Raw genomic sequence first — 26,716 nt, 5'->3', positions numbered from 1 at the left:
TGGGTTCTAATTTTGATTCTGCCACGTTCCTTCATTCAATTGTATTTATTATTTACTGTGTGCAGACCACTGTACTAAGTGCTTGGAAAGTACAGTTTGGCAACAGACAATCCCTATCCAACAATGGGCTCACAGTCTAGAAGTCAAGACAGTCATGTGACTACTGTGTGACCTTGCACAAGTCACTTAACTTCTCTGTGCCTCAGTTACCTCATCTGTAAAATGGGGATTGAGACTGTGAGCCTTATGTGGGACAGGGACTGTGTACAACCTGATTACCTTGTATCTACCCCAGTGCTTAAAACTATGCTTGGCACATAGTAAATGCTTAACACAACATTAATTATTATTTCCCTTCACTTATGGCCTACCACAGCTCCCCCAATCTTCAAAGTCCTCCTTAAATCATACCTCCTCCAGAGGGCTGCCTTCAACTAATTTCTATTATCCGCACTTTATCTTTCCTCAAAGGCAAATTCAGCAGTAACATGTCATCTAAGGACTTAGGTACATTTCTGTATTGTATCATCGTAGCAATGTATGATTGTTACGTTTCATCACTAACACATCATCTAAGCACTTAAATACAATTCTGTACAAGTCTTAGAAACTCTAGAACTTCCTCCTATATGTAACTTATTTTAGTGTCTGTCTCTCCTGATATCCTCGAGGACAGGATCATGTCAACTAAAACCATTATCCTTTCCCAAGCTCTTAGTACAGGACTTTTCCCAAATCGTGTAGTGAATAGAGCTCAGGCCTGGAAGTCAGAAAGCCATGCATTCCAATTTCAGCTTCATCACCTATCTGTTGTAGGACTTTGGGAAAGTCACTTCACTTCTTTGGGCCTCAGTTACCTCATCTGTAAAATGAGGATTGAGACTGTGCACCCCATGTGGGACAGGGACTGTGTCTAACTTGATTTGTTTATATCCACCCCAGTGCTTAATATGGTGCCTGGCATACAGTAAGTGCTTAACAAATACCCTTGTTATTATTTTCATAATAGATTGAGTTTCTAGTCACTTTTTAGATTTGGAGTACATTGGTACATCCTCCTCAGGTCAATTAGTATAACAGAATAAAGAATTAAGAAGACATAGGGCTCATAAATACACCATCTAATGTGCCACAAATTCCCTGTTTCTTCAGGTCTCCAAAGGATGACCAATGAAAATGTTTTCATTCTTGCCTTCATTTAATAATAATTGCAATCTCATATCCATTCTTAAGTGTTAGCTTCTTCCCATATCCCCTTTTTCCCTGTCCACTCATTCCTGGGCTTCCTTGGACTCATGAATTTCCAAACATGCCATGCCCCCATCCTACTGGTGACAAATTCTCAGCATTTCTACTCAATAAAGATGCCCCCTGTCAGATGTTGGCATGAGAAGCCTATATCAGTGTATTCTAAACACTGATGGAAACTCAATCAATCAACCATTCAAGAAATGAGGTTCTTGTGTGACAGGAATAATGTGTCTGTGGATATGCCAGCAACTTCCATTCACTCATGATCCCAGCAAGGGTCAGTATGGGTAGCATAACTGCCTTGGTCTCTCAGCTCTTTTTTTGGCTCAATCAATGATATTTATTGCGCACTTACTGTGTGCAGACCCTGGTACTAAGCACTTGGAAGAGTGTACTATAATAGAGTATACTATAAGTCTGCCTCTACCTTCATTTCCCCCCTGCAGTCTGGGCAGCAGTACAACCAGAATGGGTAGGGTTTAGGCAGAGATACTGCTTAATGCCACTGCTATGCCTGAGGGGAAGTGACCGAGGCCTTAGTGATCCTGACTAAAGTAACCCACCTTGAACTATGAGAAGCAGCGTGGCTCAGTGAGAAGCAGCGTGGCTCAGTGGAAAGAGCCTGGGCTTGGGAGTCGGAGGTCATGGGTTCGAATCCCAGCTCTGCCACTTGTCAGCTGTGTGACTGTGGGCAAGTCACTTAACTTCTCTCTGCCTGTTACCTTATCTGTAAAATGGGGATTAACTGAGAGCCTCACGTGGGACAACCTGATTACCCTCTATCTACCCCAGTGCTTAGAACAGTGCTCTGCACATAGTAAGCGCTTAACAAATACCAACATTATGCCACTGCCAGGGGAATGGGAAGATGGATAACTTTGGCTCTTTGTCTCTCTCTCATTTTCTCTCCTTCTCTTCCCGCACTCAAATCACTTTGCCCTCTCCTACCTCACCTCGCTACTCTGCTACTACAACCCAGCCCATACACTTCGCTCCTCTAATGCCAACCTTTTCCACTGTACCTCGATCTTGACTATCTCGCTGCCAACCTCTCACCCACATCCTACCTCTGGCCTGGAACACCCTCCCTCGTCATATCAAACAATTACTCTCCTCTGCTTCTAAGTCTTATTGAAGGCACATCTCCAAGAAGCTTTCCCTGACTAAGCCCTTCTTTCTTCTATTACTCCCTTCTGCATCACCCTGACTTGCTCCCTATTTCATCCCCCCTCCCAGCCCCACAGCACTTCTGTAGATATCTGAAATTTATTTATATTAATGTCTGTCTCCCCCTCTAGACTTTAAGCTCACTGTGGGCAGGGAATGTGCCTGTTATATTGAATCCTCCCAAGTGCTTAGTACCATGTTCTGCACACAGTAAATGCTCAATTAATGCGACTGACTGGCTGATTCCCTCCCTCTCCCTTTTGTTCCACTCTCTCCTCCTTTCCCCTCCTTCCCCTTCTCTTTTGCTCCGCACCTCCCTTTCCTGGCCACATTCCCTGGAGACTCTATCATCAACCCAACTAAGGTGATCAGCTTTCTGGTCAACATACCTTGCAGCTCTGACCTCATTCTCAGATTGTTTAAAAACACCAGCGTCTTCCCCCTGAAGAGAAAAACTTACCAGTAAGATTCAGCAATTGCAGAAACAGTTATAAGTTGAACTGAACAGAGAAGTGTGGCCTAGTGGAAAGAACCTGGGCCTGTGAGACAGAGGACCAGTGTTCTTATTCCACTTCTGCCAATGAGCACTTACTGTGTGCAGAGCACTGTACTAAGCACTTGGGAAAGTAAAATACAGCAAAAAAGAGAGGCAATCCCTGACCTCAATGAGATCAGAGTCTAGAGGGGGGACAACAGACATCAATACAAGTAAACAGACATCACTATAAATAAATAAAATTACAGATCTATACATAAGTGCTTTGGGGCCAGGGGTGGAGGGAAGAGCAAAGGGATGAAGCCAATGCAGAAGGGAGTGGAAGATGAGGAAGAATGAGGCTTAATCTGGGAAGGCCTCTTGAAGGAGATGTGCCTTCATTAAGGCTTCGATGTGGGGAAGAGTAATTGTCTTTTGGATTTGAGGAGGGAGAACATTCCAGGCCAGAAGTAGGACGTGGGCCAGAGGTCGGCAGCAAGGCACGTGAGATCGAGGCACAGTGAGAAGGTTAGCTCCTGAAGAGTGAAGTGTGCAGGCTGGGTTGTAGAAGGAGAGAAGTATGGTGAGGTAGGGAGCAAGGTGATGAAGTGCTTTAAAGCCAATGATGAGGAGTTTTTGTTTGATACGGAGGTTGATAGGCAACCACTGGAGATTTTTGAGGAGGGCGGTGACATGCCCTGAGCATTTCTGCAGAAAGATACTCCAGGCAGCGAGTGAAGTATGGACTGCAGTGGGGAGAGCAGGAGATTGGGCAGTCAACAGGGAGGGTGATGCATTAATTTAGGCGGAATAGGATGACTGAACTCACGTAGTAGCAGTTTGGGTGAAGAGGAGCGGGTGGTTCATGTAGATGTTGTGAAGGTTTTTACCAGGCAGGATTTAGTAACGGATTGGATCTGTGGGTTGAATGAGAGAGCAGAGTCAAGAATAATGCCAAGGTTACAGGCTGGTGATGAAACGATGGTGGTGCCATCTACAGTGAAAGGAAAGTCTGGGAGAGGACAAGGTTTGGGTGGGAAGATAAGGAGTTTTGTTTTGGATATGTTAAGTTTGAGGTGATGGGAGGACACTCAAGTAGAGATGTCTTGAAGGCAGGAGGAGATGTGAGCCTGAAGAGAGGGAGAGAGATTGGGGAGGAGATATGTATTTGGGTATCATCCACACAGCAATGGTAGTTGAAGCCATGGGAGTAATTGAGTTCTCCAAGGAAATGAATGTAGATGGAAATAGAAAGGGACCGAGAACTGAACCTTGAGGGATTCCCGTAGTTAGGGGGTGGAAGGCAGAGGAGGAGCCCACAGAGGAAACTGAGAATGAATGGCCAGAGAGTTAAGAAGAGAACCAGGAGAGGACAGAGTCAGTAAAGCCAATTGCTTACTGTGTCACCTTGGGTAAGTCACATCACCTGTATGCAGCTCATTTCTCTCATGTGTTTAAATGGAGATTTGCTATCTATTCTCCCTCCTATTTAGATTGTGGGACATGGGCTCTGCCAACCTGATTAACTTGTATCTACTCCAGCACTTACAACAGTGCTTGACACAAAGTAAACACTTAAATACCATAAAACTGCCAAATACCCCGGAATTTAGTAAAAAGTTAAAGGATTGGAATGAACTTCTGACGATTTCTGGATTAGAAATTTGGGGGTATTTTTCTGAAAATAGACTTTAAATCTCTCTTGAGTGTAAGCTCATTTTGGGCAGGAAGTGTTTCTACCAACTCTGTTATATTGTAGTCTCCCAAGTGCTAATACAGTGCCCAGAGCACAGTAAGCACTCAAACTTGATTCATTGAGTGAAAAAAATTTAGAGGGAAGTATTGCATTTGCAACCAAGTTTATCTCTTTTTTCATTTCCACTCTGAGCCATATACTTTTGCATCTAAAGTTTTAATAGACTGGAAATACCCCAACCTGAATCAGCAATATATATGAGCCCTTGTCGTCATTTCCAGTTGTGTTACTGTGTTTACAGCTGAAGCCATTACGTACCCTTTCTCAAGCTTCTATTTATATCACTCTGGCCAAAAAAGAGGGCAAGAGCAGTTGGTGACCCTTTTACGGTAACTCTAAGGTTACATTCTGGCAAAAGATGTGTTACTTGAAATCCAGTCTCTGACAACGGTTATATTTATTAACGTCGTCTTTTGGGCTCATAAATGTCAAGGAAGAGGCTTCTTTGAGAAAGAAGCCAAGGCTGTATGAGCCTTGTCTGGAATCCTTTCTTGTGTAAACTCCCTCTAAACTGTAAGATCCTCGTGGGCAGGAAACGGGTCTTCCAACTCTGTTGTATTATACTTTCCCTAGTACTTAGTACAGTGCTCTGCACTCAATAGGAGCTTCAATATATATGATTGGTTGATTGACCATCCTGTCAGTGGTGTGTAATCAAAGTTTGTTAGTGTCCTAAATGAGATAGCATGGTATAGTGGAATGAGCACAGAGCTGGGAGTTCTAATCCTAGCTCCGTCACTTGTCTTCTGTGAGACACTGGACAAGTCCTTTACTTTTCTGTGCCTCAGTTTCTGTAAAATGGGAATTAAATACTTGTTCTCCCTCCTACTTAGACAACAAGCCCCATGTAGGACAGGGACTGTGTCCAAATAGTAAATGCTTAACAAATAGGTTTGTCATGGGCAAGGAATGTGTCTATTATATTGCTATACTCAACTCTCCCAAGCACTTAGTACAGTTGTTAAATACAATTGATTGATCATTATTATTATTGACCCATAGCACATTCTTAACGAATATCACCATTATTTTTATCATGGGTAGGCAGCTTCAGTAAATGCAATGGCAGCGCTCTCAAACTTTGGACTTCTTATTCTGGTATCTCCATCTCTGGAGGGTCATTTAATAATAATAACAATGATGAAAAGGACCATGATAGTAATGGTAATTTTGCTTGCTATGTGCCAAGCACTGTGCTAAGACTGGGATAGATACAAAATAATCAGGTCAGACATAGTTTCCTTTCCCACATGGGGCTCACAGTCATCTGCAATTTCTTTAGTCCGGACCCTTTCACTTTCTTACTTCCTCTATTTCACTTCTCACTCAAATACTTAGGGGGATTGCTACTTGGTTGTTTTTGAACAGACACAGATTCTGTGTCCAAGCTTGAGAAAATCTGTTGAAAATATGGGCATTATCTGAAACCATCATTTGATTCTGAAGAGGGTGTTTGAGAGTGTTTGTGGGAAGAACTGAGGTTAATTAAAATTAAATGAAACGCGAGGTGATGGATTCTCCAGGGAAGCGTCTATCCGCTGCTATGGAGAATACATGGAAATTCTCTTCAGCGGCACTCCACCTCTCACCACTTCTGGTAGGGGACCCAATTTTTCATTTTTACTTTTATTTTTTGTTTACGAAGTGCTTACTGTTTACAGAGCCCTGTACTAAGTGCTGGGAGAGACTACATAGGTGGAAATTAAACATAACCCCTACCCCTCGTGGGGCTCCCAATCTAAATACATCAAACAACTTTGAATTTAGAAGTGAACTTGACTGAAATCTCCTGGGATTGAAGCCCTTCCTCTGACCTTTAGTGATTCGTAGCTCAGAAAGTCTCCAGCTGGCTGTGGGGACTGGTGAAGAAGAGAGTCTGGTAGTCCTGGGTAGCCCCAAAGCCCATCTGGGCTCCAGAGCCCTCAGAGGCAGAAGAAGCTTTCATTTTGCCCCCAGAGGCCCCATCAGGCTTAGGGCCAGGAAGAGGAACCCACAACTTGCTCTCAGAACTTCCCCGGAACTTGTGCTAGTCGGCTGAGCAGAATTTGTGCCACTTGAAAAACAACCAAGTAGCATTTCTCATAAGTATTTGAGAGAGAAGTAGAATAGAGGTAAGAAAGTGAAAGATGTTTGGACTGAAGAAAATGCAAATGACCGGAGATGTCAGTCTTTTAGGCTGTGAGCTCCATATGGGGTCAAGAGACTGTCTGACTAGGCAGACATCTGTCTTGCCTTTGAACCCTCCGAGACTGCTTGACCGGAGCAAGGGTGGGACTATGGTGATGTTAAAGCCTAAAGTGGATGGGACCAGAGGACAAAGGAGAAGAGAGGGTCAGAGAGAGGGGGGAAAAGTCAGAAGGGAGGGGGATAATCAATCAATCAGTGGTATTTATTGAATGCTTACTGTGTTCAGGCCACCGTACCAAGCACTTGGGAGAGTACAATACAAAGAGTAGGTATAGATGATACTTGCCCACAAAGGCCTTACAGACAAGATGGGGAGAGAAACATTAAAATAAGTATACGAATCTAGACTGTAAGCTCGTCTCTACACTGTAAGCTCGTTGTGGGCAGAGAATGTGTCTGTTGTTGTAGTCTACTCCCCTAAGTGCCCAGTACAGTGCTCTGCACACAGTAAGCGCACAATAAATACGATTGGCTGACATAAGTGCTTGTGGGGCTGAGGGTGGAGTGAATATCAAGTGCTTAAAGGGTGAAGATCCAAGTGAATAGACAATTCAGAAGAGAGAGGGAGTAGGGGAAATAGAAAAAAGAAAAAAGAGGGAGAGAAGAGAGGCAAGAGAGGGGAAAGAGGGAGAGAGACTCATCATCTTGGGCTGCCACCACCCCTAGCCAAGTGGCAGTGGCTACCGGCGTTTGGTCCGAGAAAGGTGAGCAGAGTCTTGCCTAATGTCACACAGGAGACAAGTGGCAGAGCCAGGACTAGAACCCGTGACCTTCTGACTCCCAGGATATCATACATCCTTATTTGGACTCAAAATTTCATACGGCAGGCAGAGCGGGACCACTCTGGAGGCTCAGTTTTAGACATCAGGAGGTATTTCACATAAACACGCCCCACATATAAAGACAGAGAAACAGAAATAGAGAGAGAAAGTGAGTCAGAGATGGATGTAGGCAAAAGACTGATAGACAAAAAGATGAACGGAAAGGGGTGTTGGGGGCAGGCTAAGAAAAAAGTGAAAAAGAAGCAGAAAGAGATGCACAGAGGAGATTCATTCAATTGTATTTATTGAGCGCTTACTATGTGCAGAGCACTGTACTAAGCACGTGGAAGAATACAACAGACACATTCCCTGCCCACAACGAGCTTACAGTCTAGAGACAGATGAAGCCATCCAGGCAGAAACCTAAAAGGCAAGGAGGAGCAAAGAAAGGGGGCATAGAAGAAGGACTTATCAAAACTGGAAGGATAAAAAAAAATTTGCAAAACAAGTACCATGTTCTTTCTCCATATTTTTGAGGGAAAAAGGAAAAGAGAAGGGAAAGAATTTATGTGCATCAATTCTAGAATTGAGCGTAACTGCTTTTATTCAGATTTCAAGGTGAAGCTTTCAATGTTACGGTAGTTTTTTAGATGAATCATTGCCTTAATTTCAAAGCAATACAAGTGCAACATGAAGTTATTTAAAAACCCTTTTAGAAAATTGTCTTTAGTTATAAGACTGCCTAAATACTATGAATTTCTCAAAGTAGTTTATTTTATTTTCTCCTAGCACGGTAGGTTATTTTCATGGGGATCAATTTACCTTCCCCCACATACCTCAGCACCCTCTCAGGGTCGCACCTGGAGAATTTCCAGTACTCTTCCAGTCTCGACTACAGGAGGGAGAGACAAGCAGAGGCATACCCATTCCAATCCCAGTTTGGGCAGTAGCTAGCGAATGGAAGGCCATCCGATACAAGTAAAAACTCCCCTGCGCTGGGCAGCAGCAGCATGGAAGAGAATCGAGGGTGGAGACTCAAGTTTACTGCACGGAAGGAGGCATTAGTAAATCACTTCTGTATTTTTACCACAAAAACTCTATGGGCACACTACCAAAACAAGTGGAGGTGGAGCGTTCTGGGAGAGATGTGACCATGGTGTCACTATGGGTTGGAGACAACTAGACAACCTAAGACATACCTCAGAGGAGTCAGTGTTGTGAGGATTAAACATGCCAAGTGTAGAAGTGGCGTGGCTTAGTGGATAGAGCACAGGCTTGGGAGTCAGACGTCATGGGTTCTTATCCCGGCTCTGCCAGTTGTCAGCTGGGTGACTTGGGGCAAGTCACTTAACTTCTCGGAGCCTCAGCTACCTCATCTGTAAAATGGGGATTAAGACTGTGAGCCCCACGTGGGACAATCTGATAACCTTGTATCTACCAGTTCTTAGAACAGTGCTTGGCACATAGTAAGCCACTTAACAAATACTATCGTTACTATTATTATTATTATTCACGTTCTTGAGTGCAACGAAAGCAAGAATTATTTATTAATTATACCTACTACATGTGCTGAAAATATAATTCTCTGGGAATATTAATTAATGAAATAGATAAGGTTGGTTTAAGATGGTAGCCAAGGCAAGAGGTCACCTTATGGCGTATGAAAGGAGCATCTCTATGCTTCCTCGTACATTTAAGATGGTGCCTGTACCAGAGACTTCATCAAGATGGAACATGTCTGCTAATTCTGTTGTATTATACTCTCCCAAGCATTTAGTACAGTGCTCTGCACATAATAAGTGCACAATAAATACCATTGGTTGATTGATTGACACCAGGAAAACCCCGATTGGTTCCCTGTTACCCCGACGTTGCTTAAGAGTGGCAGTCAACTTTCTATCACTATTCATTGAGCTCATGAGAGGTTCATTGAGAAGTGATGTAGCCTAGTGGAAAGAATATGGGCCTGGGAGTCAGAGGACCTGGTTCTAATTTTGGCTCTGCCAGTTGCTTGCTGTGACCTTGGGCAAGTCACTTTACTTAAGCAAGCTGGGGTTAGAACCCAGGTCCTTCAGACTCCCAAGCCCATGCTTTATCCACTAGTGAGTGGGGTTGGCATGAGGCGGCCACCCCTCCCAGCTCCAAGATCCATTTGTTGTCTCGCGGCCCTGTGGGGTGTCCACGTTCAACCCCACGGCCTGGCAAGTGACCTACCCTGTCCTCTTGAAGACCTTGGGGAAGTGAGGTCCTGACCAGGACCAGAACAACACTGTGAGCCCTATGTTGAACACGGACTGTGTCCAACCTGATTATCTCGTATCTACCCCAGAGTTTAGTACAGTCCCTGGCACAGAGTAAGAAATTCCAATGAAATTTTAAAAAGTGGCCCCAGAGACTGCTCCCTACTTTGCCACATGGGCAGTTCAATAAGGGATGTCACATCTGCCTTCATCAGGGGGTCACATGCCTGACCAACTGATAACAGGAAAAAACAAGCTCTGCTGTTACAGTATATCATCGAATACATGTCTTAAAATAGACATTCATGCGAACAGAACATGTTCAGGAAGACACACGCTTACCCAGAGAAATTAATGGAATCGATTTAGGATGACCTTAATGCTTATTCTGTGAAATGTAGGCAATCATAGAAATGCAATTTAAGCCATCAAATATGCTTTCTGTTCATCCTTTGTTCCAGTCAATCAATCGATGGTTTTGAGCACTTAGTGTGTGCAGAGCACAGCACTGTACTAATCTGTGTGTGCATATATATATATATATATATATATATATATATATATATATATACAACAGAATCGGGAGAATACAGTGTAACAGAGTTCATAGACCTGTTCCCTGCCCGTAAAGAGCTTACAAGTCCAGAGGGGGAGACAGACCTTAACCTAAAGGCATGAAATATGTGTTGTGGGGCTGAGGGTGACTGAATAAAGGGTGCAAATTCAAGTGCAAGAGCGAAGCAGAGGGAGTGGCAGAAGAGGAAATGAGGGCTTAGTTGGGGAAAGTCCCCAGGTTATGCCTTCAATCAATCAGTGGTATTCATTGAGCGCTTACTGTGTGCAGAGTAGTAACCTAAAAACTTGGTAGAGTACAGTGCAACAGAGTTGGCAGATATGTTCCCTGCCCACAAGGAGTTTACAGTCTAGAGGGAGAGAGAGAAGTAGCGTGGTGTAGTGATTAGAGCATGAGCCTAAGCTGCCCAGATTTTCTTTCTACAGAAATGCTCTGGGCAGGTCACTCCCCTCCTCAAAAACCTCCGGTGGTTGCCTATCAACCTCCGCATGATGCAAAACCTCACTCTTGGCTTCAAAGTTCTCCATCACCTGGCCCCCTCCTACCTCACCTCCCTTCTCTCTTTCTACAGCCCACCCCATACACTCCGCTCCTCTGCTGCTAACCTCCTCACGGTCCCTCGTTTGCGCCTATTCTGCTGTCGACTCCTGGCCCATGTCTCAGATGATAATAATAATAATAATGTTGGTATTTGTTAAGCGCTTACTATGTGCAGAGCACTTTTCTAAGCGCTGGGGTAGATACAGGATAATCAGGTTGTCCCACGTGAGACTCACAGTTAATCCCCATTTTACAGATGAGGGAACTGAGGCCCAGAGAAGTGAAGTGACTTGTCCACAGTCACACAGCTGACAAATGGCAGAGCTGGGATTTGAACCCATGAACTCTGACTCCCAAGCCCGGGCACTTTCCACCAAACTAACTCTGTTCCCCTCTTAAAAGCCCTACTGAGAGCTCACCTCCTCCAGGAGGCCTTCCCATACTGAGCCCGTCCCCATTCCCCCTATTCCTTCCCTCTGTTCTTCCCCCTTCCCCTCCCCACAGCACTTGTGCATATTTGTATGTATTATTTATTACTCTGTTTTGTTAAAGATGTGTATATATCTATGATTCTATTGATCTTGATGATATTGACGCCAGAATACTTGTTTTGTTGTCTGTTTCCCCCTTTTAGTCTGTGAGCCCATTGTTGGGCAGGGCTGTCTCTATCTGTTGCTGAATTGTACATTCCAAGCACTTAGTACGGTGCTGTGTACATAGTAAGCGCTCAGTAAATACGATTGAATGAATGAATAAATGAGTCAGAAAGTCATGAGTTCTAATCCCATCGCCGTCATTTGTCTTCTATGTAATCTTGGGCAAGTCACTTAGCTTCTATATGCCTCACTTACCTCATCTGTAAAATGGGGATTGAGACTGCAAGCCCCACATGAGACTGGGACTGTGTCTCACCCGATTTACTTGTATCCACCCCAGATCTTATTACAATGTCTGGCAACTAGTGTTGCTTCTGAACAATGAAGTCTTGTAATACAGTCAGTTCAACAGCCTGGAAATAATGCTCATAGCGATACCATCCTCCCGGCAGAACATATTGCAAAAGCAGGGTACCCAAACAGCTGGGTAGTAAAGGGAAAGAGGCCTAGTAAATAGAGCACAGACCTGGGAGTCAGAAGGACCTGGGTTCTAATGCTGGTTCCACCATTTATCTGTTGTGTGACCTAGGTCAAGTCAGTTAACTTCACTGTGCCTCAGTTCCCTCATCTGCAAAATGGAAATTCAATACCTGTTCTTCCTCATACTTAGACTGGGAGCCCCATGTAGAACCTTATTATCTTGAATCTAGCCCTGCTGTTAGTTACAGGGTTTGGTACATGATACACATTTAACAAGACCGTAAGCCCTCCGCAGTCAGGGATTGTCTCTCTTTATTGCTGTTTTGTACTTTCCAAGTGCTTAGTACAGTGTTCTGCGCACAGTAAGCACTCAGTAAATAGGATTGAATAAATGAATGAAAATACCACAATTATCAAATTTCTTAAAGCCACAGATGAGGAGTTTCTGGCTGATGCAGAGATGGAGGTTTTTAAGGAATGGGGAGACATGCAGAAATATTTTTTAGAAAAATAATCCAGGCAGCAGAATGAAGTATGGACTGGAGTGGGGAGAAGCTGGAGGCAGGAAACTCAGCAAGGAGGCTGATGAAGTAGTCGAGGTAGGATATGACTAGATGAATTATTTTGGGGGGTGGAAATAGCCTTAGAAACAACTAGTGATTTGAGAGTAAGAATAGGAGTGTGAAAAGGTTAATTTTTCTCTCATTGATTGATTAAATGATTGAATTTGCTCAATTGGCGTGGGTTTTTGGACATACATTTGATAATATGTCTTGGCTTTTGAAAAAATCTGAATTTCATTTTCTCACTATTGTCTCAATTTCTCTTTGCCTCTGACAGTCACATAATCCATGAACTGATAGAAACAGAGCGGGTTTATGTTGAAGAGCTTCAAAGTATCATCATGGTAAGTACTGTACCTGCTGCTGACCGGTTGAATTTTTAATTATATAGCGCAAATTACAATTATTAGTAGCTTTGTCCCTAGGAATTACTACTCCCTAGTTTTTATTTTTGCAACTTCCCTTGTTTGTGAACTCCACACTAGAGATTGCAAAGACTCTTGCAGTTTTTAACGTGAGTACTAAATAGAACAGTGTCATAAGAAGGAGAGCAGGATGAAACAGTCAGATAATAGGAGCAGGTAGAAATATCCCGTTCTGTGACCCAAAACTGCCCTCTTTATTGCTGGTCACCTGTTTTGTAACTTGGAACTAGATGAAGGAACCAGACAAGAGTGTATGAATATTCTCGTACAAACCTTATCACTATTTGAAAAACCAGTCAAGAGCATATTCTTCGGGATATTCCTTTCTTTATCCTAAAACAAGTCTCCTACAAAAAAAGCGGGGCAGAATATTGGTTATATGATTGTTGACATCCTGTGGAATTGGAACAGTCTTATTCAAGAATTTTCTGCTCAGCTTGAATGGGGAAGATGGCAGAAAGGAAATCCTAAAATTGCTTCCTTTATTCCAGCAAGCCTGGCTCACCAGTGGACAGTGGACTAGGCCATGAGAAGCACCGTGGCCTAGTGGAAAGAGCTCGGACTTGGGAGTCAGAGGATGTGGGTTCTAATCCTGCATCCACCACTTCTCTGCTGTGTGACCTTGGGCAAATCACTTCACTTCTCTGTGCCTCAGTTATCTCATTTGTGAAATGGGGATTAAGACTGTGAGCCCCATGTGGGACAGGGACTGGGTCCAACCTGATTACCTTGTACCTACTTCACTGCTTAGAGCAGTGCTTGGCACATAATAAGTGCCTAACAAATATCATAATTATTAATTATTATTATTATTATTATTACTATCTGGTGGGTCTTGACTTTGTGATACCCAAACCAATAGAAAGCTAACAAATCCAAATAAAATAACTCTTGCGTTATGAAGAATCAAAACATTCCATAGCAGTAATAGCAGCCATCATAGTCAATCAATTAGTGGTATTTATTGAGCACTTACTGTGTGCAGACCACTCTTCTAAGCACTTGGGAGAGTACAAATACAACAGAGTTGGTAGACACATTTCCTGTCTGCAATAAGCTTGCAGCCTAGAGGGGGAGATAGGCAGTAGTATAAGTAATTTATAATATATATATTAAAGATATGTACATAAGCCCTGTGGGGTCGATGGTGGGACGAATATCAAATGTCCAAAGGTCACAGAGTGACAAAGTGCATAGACAACACAGAAGGGAGAGCAAGCTGGGGAAAAGAGATCTCAATCGGAGAAGCCATCTTGGAAGAGATATAACTTTTTATTATAATAATAATAATTATGGTGTTTGTTACGTACTTGCTATGTGCCAAGTATTGTTCTAAATGCTGGGGTAGATACAAGGTAATCAGGTTGTCTCACACGGGACTCACAGACTTAATCCCCATTTTACAGATGAGTTAACTGAGGCACAGAGAAGTAAAGTGACTTGCCCAAACTCACACAGCTGATAAGTGACAGAGCTGGGATTATGTGCCAGTCCCTGTCTCAAACCCTGACTTAATCCCTGTTTTTACAGATGAGGTAACTGAGGCTCAGCGAACTGAAGTGACTTGCCCAAGGTCACACAGCAGTAGTATGACGTAGCCGGAATTGGATCCCGGGTCCTTCTGACTCCTGGGTCTGTGTTCAATCCACTAAGCCATGCTGCTTCACTTGTCAGAGTCATGATTTTAATTATGACCCATCGCTTTAGCTCCTGAAGATAGCACAAAAGAGGGTGGTCTTTATCATTTGTTATATAGAAGTCTGATTTTTTATGGTTAATCTTGCCTAGAACCTGCCCCTGATTTATTTTGAGGCCTTACAAAAAGACTCTCCTCTTCCCTGTCTTTTTCTTTTTCATATGGGTCAATAATGTTGATGTATTTCAAGTGTAAGTGTGTTGCAAATTAAATGCAAATACAAGTAATGCAAAGCATTATAGTAATTGTTTTCAGAAAATAAGGCTTCTATTATTTCAGCTACAGCATTTCCTACTTCATCAAATCAAGGATAGTAAAATCCTCACAAAATGAACTTCAAGGGTATTATAACCTTCTTAACAGAGAAAACCCCTCTCAGGGTCACACCTGGAGAGTTTCCAGTACTCTACCGGTCTCGTCTAAGGGAGGGAGAGTCAAACAGAGGCCTACCCATTCCATTCCTAACTTGGCCAGTGGCTAGCGAGTGGAAGGCAATCTGCGAAAGTCAAAACTCACCCGTGCTGGGCAGCAGTGGCACGGGAGAGAGTCGAGGATCGAGACTCAAGTTTACTGTGCGGAAGGAGGGAATGGTAAACCACTTCAGTATTTTTACCAATAAAACTCTCTGACTACACTGTCAGAACGATTGCACATGGAGAGCAGGGCGTTCTGGGAGAGAAGTGTCTGTGGGGTGACTATGGCTTGAAAACGACTCGACGGCATAACGCAAGACAAGAACAGAGAAAAAACTTTAGGAAGGGAAATTATAGACAAATTGGTAATATCTAGAAATTGAACACATTTTATGATGAAACTTTATAAGAAAGGATTCTACTGTAATAATAATAATACTGATAGTATTTGTTAAGCAATTACTATGGATCAAGCAGAGTTCTAAGCGCTGGGGTTGATACAAGATAAGTGGGTTGGACCCAGTCTCTGTCCCACATGGGACTCAGTCTTAATCACCATTTTACAGATGAGGTAACTCCAGCTCAGAGCAGTTAAGTGGCTTGCCCAAGGTCACGCAGCAGAAAAGCCGCAGAGCCAGGGTTAGAATTCGGATCCTCCTAGCTCCCAGACCCGTGATCTATTCACTGCGCCATGCTACTTCTCTGTACTGTACTGTAAAATCAGTTCTGCCATAACACGTGTTTCCATTATGAGATTTGGATAGAACACGACTGAAGGATTAGGGAATATTTTTTCCACAACATGGTCTGTCCTGGCTAGAATGTGATCCAGTCTCAGAAGAAATGGTCACACTGTGAGTGCTGTAACAGTTTCTCCTTATTGTGAGGTTAAGAACACAAACCCTGCCATTATAGTAGAACTTGACAGTAATATGAAAATGAAGAAATGAAGAGAGGCTTAACACATTGGACAAAATTATCTTGAGACTTTAAGTACACTACCTGCAGTTTTGGAAAATCCAATCTCTTGGCTAAATTCCATTTCGTCTAATGAATTATGCTTTGTCCCGCCTACCTCAAAATCCCCTGAAGTTCTGATTTGATGCGGATCTCTCCTTTGTTTCCTTGTCTAATTTGTGAAGGGTTATGCAGCTGTCGAGCAGCTTATACAATTTCTGACTCCAGAAACTAGTGAAATTATCTTTCTTTATGGTTGGAGTAACCACACTAAAGTCCAAAGGAGCCTTCAGGCTAAAATGACATAGGCATGAATTATTAAAGTATTATCATCATCATTATCACACTTACTATGCGTCAAGAACTGCTGTAAGTGCTGGAGTAAATTCAAGGCAATCGGGTTGGATGCAGTCCACATGGGGCTCACAGTCTTGATCCCCATTTTACAGTTGAGGTATCTCAGGCACAGAGAAGTTAGTGACTTGCCCAAGGTCATATAGCAGACAAGCGGCAGAGTCGGGATTAGAACCCAGGTCCTCTGACTCCCAGGCCCAAACTAATTCCACTAGGCCAGGCCGCTTAGTTCAAAAGATGGGAGATCAATGCTAACGGCTTTAACGGAAAGCATACTGTTGGGATCATCTGTAGTACCCAACTGTCAACCCGTTTAATATGTATGACCCCAGGTTTTACTTTATTGGTTTGGTTCTGCCACATTTCCTTCTGTGAAACCCACCCGGTTTTCATTCCCAACAGGGTTATGCTGCAGAAATGGACAATCCTGAGCTAAACCACCTGATCCCAGCTCCTCTTCAGAACAAAAAGGAAATTCTCTTTGGGAACCTCCGTGAAATCCATGAATTTCACGACAGGTATGTTTGTCATAACAGGCATTTCCAGCAATAGTTGCACCCTCCATTTTACACTGTTATTTTTATCCTTTGAGCTCCTACATCTGATTGAAAATTCATATCATGACCTTAGCAGCAGTGCTGATGACCTGTCCTAACTGAAACAACTGACTCTCTGGAGAATGAGGGTCATCTCTCATTCTGGACTAGGGGCTCCATCGCTCTCTGAAGCAGTTTATAAACCCTCAAACGGTTCTTTTTCATGGTAAAGCGTGCATTGCCAGGGGCACAAGTGAGATCTAGCGTCAACTAAAAAAAATCAGCAAGATTATCATCTCTCAGTTTTTCTGTGAAGATTATATCTAAATGTTTGAGAAGGCCAACACCCCTGAATAGGGTGAGGATTGAGTAGTATCTGTTTTGTCCAGTGACAAATAGTAACTGCAGAATCAGAGCTAGAGGGATTATCGTCTCTCAGAAACTGCTTGGGTGTTGGCCTCCTGGTTGGTAGATGTACCAACCTGTCCGAGGGCTACACAATTCAGGTGTATATTGTCGAAGATACGCTTGACTGAGTTAACATACAGGCATCTCCGGGTGCCAATATCTGATCATTCTCCACCCAGTCGAAGCACCCTCATTCATTCATTCAATCATATTTTTTGAGCGTTTACTGTGTGCAGAGCACTGTGCTTAACACTTGGAAAGTACAATTCAGCAATAAAGAAACAGTCCCTGCCCGCCCCTCATTAGCCACAGCCTCTGATTGGTTCCTGCAGATAGGATCTGATTGACTGGAAGATCTGACGCAGTGAATTTAGAGTGGGACAAAGAGACCTAGAGAGAGAGACAGAGAAAATATTTCTGAAAAATCAAAATAAGCATCCTTCCCTGTCCCCAGTCCTGTCACCCCTCCACACACATCTCCTCATAGACGGGCGTGGAGAACCCATTGCTTCTGCCGCCCCTGATGACCTGATTGTGACACAAGTGTCACAGTCCTCCTGTTCGGGGTGGGTAGGCGGAGGGGTTGGTGGTGGCTTTGGGGAGGGTAGGATCTGGCTTTTCCAGACTATCCCTCTTCCCCAGTTCTTCCCCTTGCTTGCTCGGCCAGCGACTGACATAGTTTAAACTCTTAGACAGTGGGATGCCCCAGTGGTAATTCATCCAAACGACTTGGAGGACTTCACGAAAAACAAACAGCTCATAGAATATAATGTTGTGAACCCTTCGAGGAGCCTTTCTGAGCAACTATTTGGTTGCAGGGGAGGTAGAGGTGTTAGCAGCCTTGAAGAGAAGTGGTAGGGCAACAGGAAAAAACAGCAATCTCAGAAGCATTTGGAGCCAGGAAGCTGGAGATTCCTCCTAAACTTCTACAGTGGACACAGCCGCAAAGTCAAAAATCAAATTTTCAGAATGTTTTTACACTGGAATTTTTAAAAAAGAGAATGGGAAAAAAAACCCAAAACTAACAAAATCTAACTCATTTGTCAGAGAGAATATGTTGCTGCTGATTAAACTCCTCTGAACATTCTAATAAGTTCACATGCCTACAAGTTTCTAATTTCACTTGGTGCATCCACAGTTCCATTTCATCTCTCTGGATACAGGGGGAAACCATGCTGCATGCTTTGAGTGTAAATTGAACCCTAGTATTGAAATCATTTACCAGAAGCAAAAAAGTACTTAGGACTTAGATTTCAGCATCCCCTTAGATAAAGTTTTCATAACCTGAGGAGTTATATGATTTGTATTAGTCACTATTACGATTGAAATAGTTAAGGTAGAATCATCCTCATTCTGTAAGGATATTTTAAAATATAATTTTGATAGATGCAAGTCATATGATTTTTATTAAACACTGTTATGATTGAAATAGAGTAAAGGTCGAATCACCCTCATTCTGTAAATATAATTTTGATAGATACAAGTCAAGGTTGGAGGTAGTTATTTAAAAGAAAAGCACAAATTGTGGTTTTGATTGGGAGCTAGGATTGCTAAACCCATGATATAAGAGATCTTATTTTAAAATATCCTAAAATAATAAAACTAGAAGGGGCCCCAAGAAATCAATTTGTCTCCATCTCCATGCAGATGAAAAATATCTTACCCACCCCCGCAGGTCAGCAGGAACCTTCTAATACCCAAACACAATCTCTCCCTTGCTTTAATCGAAGCCAATTTCCTTTTATTTAGACCAGAGTGGACATGAAGAACTGGTCATAATTTGGTCAGGATTGCCCTCCCCCTCCCATCACCCACCCTCAGAAATCCGTCATAGAATTGAAGACACAAATTAACTCCCCTCACTGCCATCTCTTCATTATATTGGGATTGTTTAGATGAAACTAAACCACAGTGCTATTTTTGGGTCTTGCCTCAGTCCACTGATGTTTCACTAGTAGTTTTAGGGAGGGACTGAGATCAGAAGAAAAGTCTGCTGGTACCAGTGAGTCTGAAAGAGTGCTCGTCTCTATAATTCAGAATTGTAAAATGGAGAAGCCGCCATTTGAGAGATGAGGTTTCTGCCTCTATGAAATGTTAAATGAGGTCCTGGTGCATTTTTTTAAATAGTGTCTGTTAAGCGCTTACTATGTGCCAGGACTGAATTAAGCACTGAGGTAGATGCAAGCTAATCAATTATTCAATCAATCATTTATTGAGCCCTTACTACCCACAGAGCATTGTACTAAGCACTTGGGATAGTACAGTACAGCATAATGAGCTGATACGTTCCCTGCCCAAAAACGGGTTTAATCAAGTTGGACACAGTCTATGTCATGCTTGGGACTCATAGTTTTAATCCCCATTTTATAGATTAGGGAATTGAGGCACAGAGAAGTGAAGTGACTCACTTAAGGTCACACAGCAAACAAGTGGAGTGGGGATTAGAATGTAGGTCCTTGTGACTTCCAGGCCCTGGCTCTATCCATTAGGCCAGGCTGCTTCTCTAGGCCATGCTGCTGGGGCAAGGGGGACGGATAAAGAGAACTGCCCAGAGCTATACTTTTGCTTTGGCCCCCAAACCCATTCAAAGCTATCTGAAGAGCTTTGGTGAAAAAGAAAAGCTGAAAATATAATTGTGAGGTCTACCTGGAGTAACTCAACCATGTTTTCCTCATCAATCACCGTGTGACCCAAGACTGTAAGACTGCTTAGGTCAAGGAACACTACTGATTCTCTTAGTCTCCTCCTCAAGCTTTACTATATCGTAAATACAAACTTTAAAAATAATATTCTTTGTTTCCTAGAATTTTTCTTAAAGAACTGGAAAACTGCATTGAAAACCCCGAATTACTTGGAAAATGCTTTCTTAAAAGAGTAAGTATTTGATCATCTCTAAACCAGAGTAATCAGTGGAAGGTTGATGTTCTACCTGGAAGAGGTTTCATCAAATTAATTAATGGTCTGCTGATGGAAAGTGCCATTTTGTACGTATTTTATTTTTAAAGCATCAAAATTGACTGAAGAGTTCCTTTTACAACTATCCATCAATCAGTCAATGGTATTTATTAAGGGCTTACTGTGTTCAGAGCTCTGTATTAAGCATTTGGAAAAGTCCAAGGCAAGAGAGGTGGTAGGCATTCATTGCCCACAATCTAGAGCGGGAGATAGGCACCAAAATAAATAACGGACATAAGTACGTAAGGACAGAGGGTGGGGTGAATATCAAGTGCTTAAAGGGTACAGATCCAAGGACGTAGTTGACACAGAAGGGAGAGGAAGTAGGATAAATGAGGGCTTAATAAGGAAGGCCTCTTGGAGGAGATGTATTTTGAAGAAGGCTTTGAAGATGGGGAGAATGGTGGTCTCTTGTGTCTGAAGGGAAAGGAAATTTCCTGGCTCTGATATGTTTCTTGCTGGAGGTTTTTTAAAATGCCATGAAATAGCAATGTACTATTTTAAGAGATGAGTTCCACAAAGATTGGATTCCAATAGAAACTGTGTTATTTGTTAAACACTGTAGTAAGTGCTGAGATAAATTCACTGAAACTAGGTAAGACAGTCCCGGTCTCACATGGGGTTCACCATCTAAGTAGGAGGGAGATCAGACACTTAATCCCCATTTTAAGTGAGAAAACCAAAGTACAGAGAAGTTAAGAAACCTGTTCGAAGTCTTATAGCAGGCAAATGGCAATATTAGGATTAGAACCCAGGTCTTCTGACTCCTAGGCCCATGCACTTTCCTCTAGGTTAATATGCTTCTTTTGCAATTCTATTGTTGTTTTCTTTTCACTGGGCAACATCTCTGTTACAAATGTTTGCTCATCTCCTTCAAGAGGCCTTTCCTGACTAAGCCCTCTTTTCCTTACTCCCTCTGTCCTGTGTATTACCCATGGACTTTGATCTGTATCCTGCACTAGTCACCTCACCCTCAGCCCCGCAGCACTTATGTACACAACCATAATTTACTTTAATGTCTGTCTCTCCCTCTAAATGGTAGGCTCTTGGTGGGCAGGGAACATGTATTGTACTCTCCCAAGCACTCAGTACAGTGCTCAGCACACAGTAAGCACTCAATAAACATCATTGATCCTACAAGGCCAGACACAATTTATAGGAGGCCATTAGCAATGAGTACTCTCATTTGCAAATGGTACTATGTAAATGGCAAATATTTCAGCACAGTCGAGGTCTGGCTCAGTGGAAAGAGCCCTGGCTTGGGAGTCAGAGGTCATGGGTTCTAATTCCAGCTCCTCCGTTTGCCAGCTGTGTGACTTTGGGCAGTCACTTAACGTCTGTGTGCCTCAGTTACCTCATCTGTAAAATGGGGATTAAAACTGTGAGCCCCACGTGGGACAACCTGATTACCTTGTATCCCACCAGTGCTTAGAACTGTGCTTGGCACATAGCGCTTAACAAATGCCGCCATTATTATTATTATTAATTAGGTGTACTGTGTGAAAGGACTTGAATACTGTTGATATGTTTTAAGTGCTTAAGCGGTACAAAGCCACTTCCATTACTGTTGCCCACTCAAATTGCCAGTTCTTTTTGTCTCACTGCTCACTGGTAGTAAGAGTATTTCAAGCCAGCAGGAGGGGTCTTAAAGTAAAAAGAGATAATTATTCCTCTTTTTTTGTGGCCTTCCATTGGCCTGATATAGAAAAAGGGGTTTCTGAGTAAGCCCTTCTGGCTTCCTGGCTGGGCTTTTGTTTTCATTTCTTCATTATTCTATCCCACTCCTTCCCACGGGTCTACTTGCCCGATGACTTAGTAGTGCCAACACTCTGTAGGCGTTCAATAAGTGCCGTCAATGGATTGATTCACTCTCTACAGGTGCCACTTCCAGATCGTACCCTTTCTGAGTGGGATGGTTTTCCTCATCGGAGTGGTGGCTCACAGGTAGACACTTGCTGGGTTCGACCCAGAGGTAGAAGTCTGGGGACACTGTGCTGCTCCCTAAAACAACCCCGCTTGATTCCATGTGCAGTTGCCTGATGCACCTGCAGTTTTCTACTCTGATTTGGCTAATTGTGTGGAGGACAACCATGTATTTTTTTGGGGGGGTCATGATTACTCTGATCTTTGTTTTGTTGGTTTGCTTCTGGTTTTTGCAAAAAAGCGGAAAAGACCTCCCACACTTACTTGGGCTAACTCATTCTGTGTATAATAAACAAAGAAACTGGAGATCAAACAGAAATCCTATGTGGTTAACTTGCAAGATAAAAGCATGGTATAGTGGATGGAGCACGGGCCTGAGAGTCAGAAGGCCATGGCTTCTAATTTCGGCTATGCCACTGGTCTGCTGTACGACCTTGGGCCAGTCGCTTCACTTCTCTGGACCTCAGTTACCTCATCTGTAAAATGGGAATTAAGACTGAGCGCCCCGTGGGACAGGGACTGTGTCCAACCCGAGTTGCTTGGATCCACCCGAGCACTTGGCACATAGTAAATATCATCATTATTACGTTGGATCTCCCTTCCAGCTGTCCTGCAGTGTGGAGCACTGGACACATGGGACTGTGTGAGAGAATTTTCTGGGGTGTGGGGATTGAGTGCAAACCCTCACTACCACTGCATCGGTAAATCAAGCTGCACATCCCGCTGGCCATAGAAGAGACCTTTCCATTCTTAGCCATATGGCGTCTGAGCGATTCACACCTGAATAGCAAGGAGCCCATTGTCAAGGACAAAGTGTGTAAGTGTGCAAGGGATTCTTTCTCAAAGACATTCAACCTCAAAGATGTGGTCTCACCATTGGTAACCTTGTCCTCTAGACTGTAAGCTCCTTGTGAGCAGGGAATGTGCCTGCCAACTGTTATATTGTTCCTCTCCCAAGTGCTTAACAATAATAATAATGTTGGTATTTGTTAGGCGATTACTATGTGCCAAGCAGTGTTCTAAACGCTGGATAGTGCAATGGTCTGCACACAGTACTTATTAATAATAATAATATTTGTTAAGCACTTTACCTAGCACTAGCGTAGATTTAGAATAATTGGGTTAGTTGGCCAGATCTACATAGGGCTCACAGTCTTAAGCCCTATTTAACAGATGTGATAACTGAGGCCCACAGAAATTAAGTGACTTGTCCAAGGTCACACAGCTGACAAAGCTAGGATTAGAACCGAGGTCCTTCTGACTTGCAGGCTGGTGCTCTAGTCACTAGGCCATGCAGCTTCTCAATAAATCCCACCGATTGCCGTGCATATCCCTTTTCAGCCACACAACACGCACACACACACGCACAATATCCCTTTAATGGTAGTGAGAACTTTGAACTGAAGAGTGGCTAAACTGTAGTCTTGTCATGGGTCAAAATTCTTTGTCAAGTTAATTAATTTTTCTCGCTTATTTGCGAGGTTTGGGAATGCCTTGGAGAAAGTACTGTAAAAGTTCAGTGAATGGCTTTTTGCTCCCTTATCCCTTTTCACATTCTTTTCTGTCCTTGCGGCCTCTTCCCCACTGGATGTTCAGGCCCTCTGTAATTCAGTGTAGTTTTCTTGATCTGAGTCACCACAGACCCTTTGCTGGAAGAACCTCTGTTGAGGTCATGCTTCTCTGTGCTGGCTTCACTCAAATAGGAGCATGGAAATGATTCACCGCATTTGCTAACACCTTTTGGGTGGGGAACATGTCATATTGTTTGTATACTGTACTCTACCAAGTGCTCAGTACAGTGCTTTGAATCCAGTAAGTGCTCAATAAATAAGATTGACTGACTGAATCCTTTTCATCCAAGCAACATCCTGGTAATGGTAATAGTATTTATTGAGCTTCCGCGGAGTGAAGTACATTGTTTAAGTTCTTGGTTCCCTGCCCATAAGGAACTTATGCTCTAATGGGAGAATTAGACATGATAATATTTACAAATAAACTAATCAAAGTACGTAATTGAATGTTAATCTGAATAGCACGTATTCAAAAGTGCTCAGGATGAATATAAATAAGGGCAGAAGCCATTCGGCTTTCCAGTTACAATCAAGCAGGGAAGCTGCAGAACTCATTCCAATCTGAGCTCATTCTCAGATTTTCCAACTTCAACCATAAACTGACATTAAAATAACTGACCTGTGGTGGTGTCGTTGTAGTACCAAACCATCGACATCATCAACAGTGACCATCTAATCTGATAACACAAGCATACAGAATTGAAAACTTGAAATTTCATATCTGCTAAAGGAGTCATTCCTCCAGGTTCGTACCAGACAGTCGGGTTTGCAGCTGGTCTGTCCCCTATGTGGTATGAACACCAGATGCCCTTATGATCTGTATTTTTACCACCCTCTCTCCACTTACGCTTTGTCATCAAATCCCTTGGCTCAGAAGTGGGACCTCTGTTCACAGGAATCTGAGAGGGAAATGCCTAAGAGGGAACTCCAGTGGTTGCCCAACCACCTCTGGATCAAACAGAAACTCTGCAACGTTGGCTTTAAAACAGTGAATCACCTTGCACCCTCTTACGTCACCTCACTACTGTCCTACTGCAAACCAGCAGGCATATTTTGCTCTTCTGGTGCTTCCCCTTGATTCTATTTATTGCCATTGTTCTTGTCTGTCCGTCTCCCCCGATTAGACCGTAAGCCCGTCAGAGGGCAGGGACCGTCTCTATCTGTTACCGATTTGTACATTCCAAGCGTTTAGTACAGTGCACTGCACATAGTATGCGCTCAATAAATACTATTGGATGAATGAATGAACCTTTATTTACCCCTCCCTCAGCCCCACAGCCCTTATGTACAGATTTTTAATTTATTTATTTACATTATTGTCTGTCTCCCCCTGTAGACTGTAAGTCAGCTTGTTGTGGGCAGGGAACTTGTCTACCAATTCTGCTAATATTGTACCGTCCCAAGATCGTAGTACAGTGCTCTGTACACAATAAGCACTCAATAAATACCATTAATTGATGGATTGATTGAAACACAAGGTGGGGGGAGCATTGGGAACTCCTTTCAAAAAGCATTCTAAATTTGTACTGTTTGATCTTATAGTGCTACACTGTCTGCCCACCGTTATGCACATGTCAGGTGTGCTTCAGTGTCTGGGATCTTTAGGGAATGCCAATAGCCACTTTAACACCTGCTCAGTTACTCTTCTCTTAGAGAGGGATACTCTTAAGAGGCTAGAGGAGCAGAATAGTCCAACATTTATTTAAAAAAAAACAAAGATCAAGATGGATCAGGATTGCTACTTAGGACCGGAGCTGGCTTGTAGTACATTCTGGGGGAATTGTTTCTGTTAGTTTTCCTGTAAATTCTGCAGGTGCAACAGCAATTTTTAAAACTGAATAAATGTGATTTTTCAGAAAATGGAATTTGAAAAAGACAGCCAAGAAATTTGAAAAATGTCAAGAAACTCTTTCACCTGTATTTTGGGATCAACTGTTTTTTGTAGAACCTTCAAAATCAGAATCAGAACATTCAAGTATTTTTCTTTGTCTTATCACTCATGGAATTAAATCTATGATGTATTTTTAAAATGTAATTATAAAAAATTCCAATGAAAATGAAATATTCAGGTTCAAAAAATCATTCGAAGGTAGGAAATGGGATAGGTAGGGCACCACCATTTTAGTGGAGACAGCTTTTTTCCAAGGTTTTCTAACTTTATTACCAGTTCATCAGTCATTCTGTGGGTTAGTGGGGCAAAAGAGAGATAATACTGAATTGTAATCTAATGAAATCTTATAATCTGATAAACATAGTTATTAAAACCCACAGGAGCTATCCTTACTGTCATTTCTATTGAGTCCCTCCAAATCTCTGAGAAAGTGCTGCATTGCCAAAAAGCACATTTCTTTACTAAATTGAATGACATAGCTAAATTGGAATTTAATTGGTCAGACAAGCGGGTATATTTATTTTGAATATTGAGTTGGAATTTAATTTTTCTGAAGTGCTTAAATCAGAAAATGCATATAGACTTACAAAATGCAAAGAAAGCACAGTAAGTCTGCTAAAGGCCTAAGGGATATGTTGGATAAGCCTGGATCAGCAATTCACCTTTCAATGGTTAAAACTTTGGAATCCTTTTTTTTTTAAAAAAAATTCCTACTCTTCAGATCAATATCTAGAACTTATATATTCCCATCTAGATAGTAAGTATGTTGTAGGCAGGGAACTTGGCTACCAATTCTGTTATATTGTACTCCAGTACTTAGCACAATCCTCTGCACACAGTAAGCACTCGATAAATACAATTGATTGATTAGATGTCTACTTATACTCATCCTCAGCACACATTTGTGTATATATATTCAGTTGTACATTCAACTATTTATCTTTACTATTCTGTTTTTAAACATACTTGTCTGCCTTTCCCCAGTAGATTGTAAGCT

The 26,716-nt window shown here is 42.5% G+C and overlaps 1 protein-coding gene and 2 non-coding genes across 11 annotated transcripts in view; all 3 read left to right on the top strand.

Moving 5' to 3' along the window:
* MCF2L2 (MCF.2 cell line derived transforming sequence-like 2) overlaps nucleotides 1-26,716 on the top strand; it is a 482,616-nt gene that overhangs the window by 330,905 nt on the left and 124,995 nt on the right. For all 9 annotated transcript variants that reach the window (XM_029058027.2, XM_029058038.1, XM_029058021.2 and 6 more), the window contains 3 exons: nucleotides 12,868-12,934; nucleotides 16,838-16,953; nucleotides 20,184-20,253. In XM_029058027.2, coding sequence (XP_028913860.1) covers nucleotides 12,868-12,934; nucleotides 16,838-16,953; nucleotides 20,184-20,253 — 253 coding nt within the window. The remainder of the gene's footprint in view (nucleotides 1-12,867; nucleotides 12,935-16,837; nucleotides 16,954-20,183; nucleotides 20,254-26,716) is intronic.
* Nucleotides 8,440-8,577, top strand: LOC114816122. Its single transcript, XR_003763901.1, has one exon. It is a non-coding gene; the product is annotated as a small nucleolar RNA SNORA7 (small nucleolar RNA).
* Nucleotides 15,081-15,218, top strand: LOC114816431. The gene has a single exon (XR_003764207.1). It is a non-coding gene; the product is annotated as a small nucleolar RNA SNORA7 (small nucleolar RNA).

The sequence above is a fragment of the Ornithorhynchus anatinus genome, chromosome 1 (assembly GCF_004115215.2).
Source record: "Ornithorhynchus anatinus isolate Pmale09 chromosome 1, mOrnAna1.pri.v4, whole genome shotgun sequence".
Taxonomy (NCBI): domain Eukaryota; kingdom Metazoa; phylum Chordata; class Mammalia; order Monotremata; family Ornithorhynchidae; genus Ornithorhynchus; species Ornithorhynchus anatinus.
This window is presented reverse-complemented; position numbering and strand designations above follow the sequence as displayed.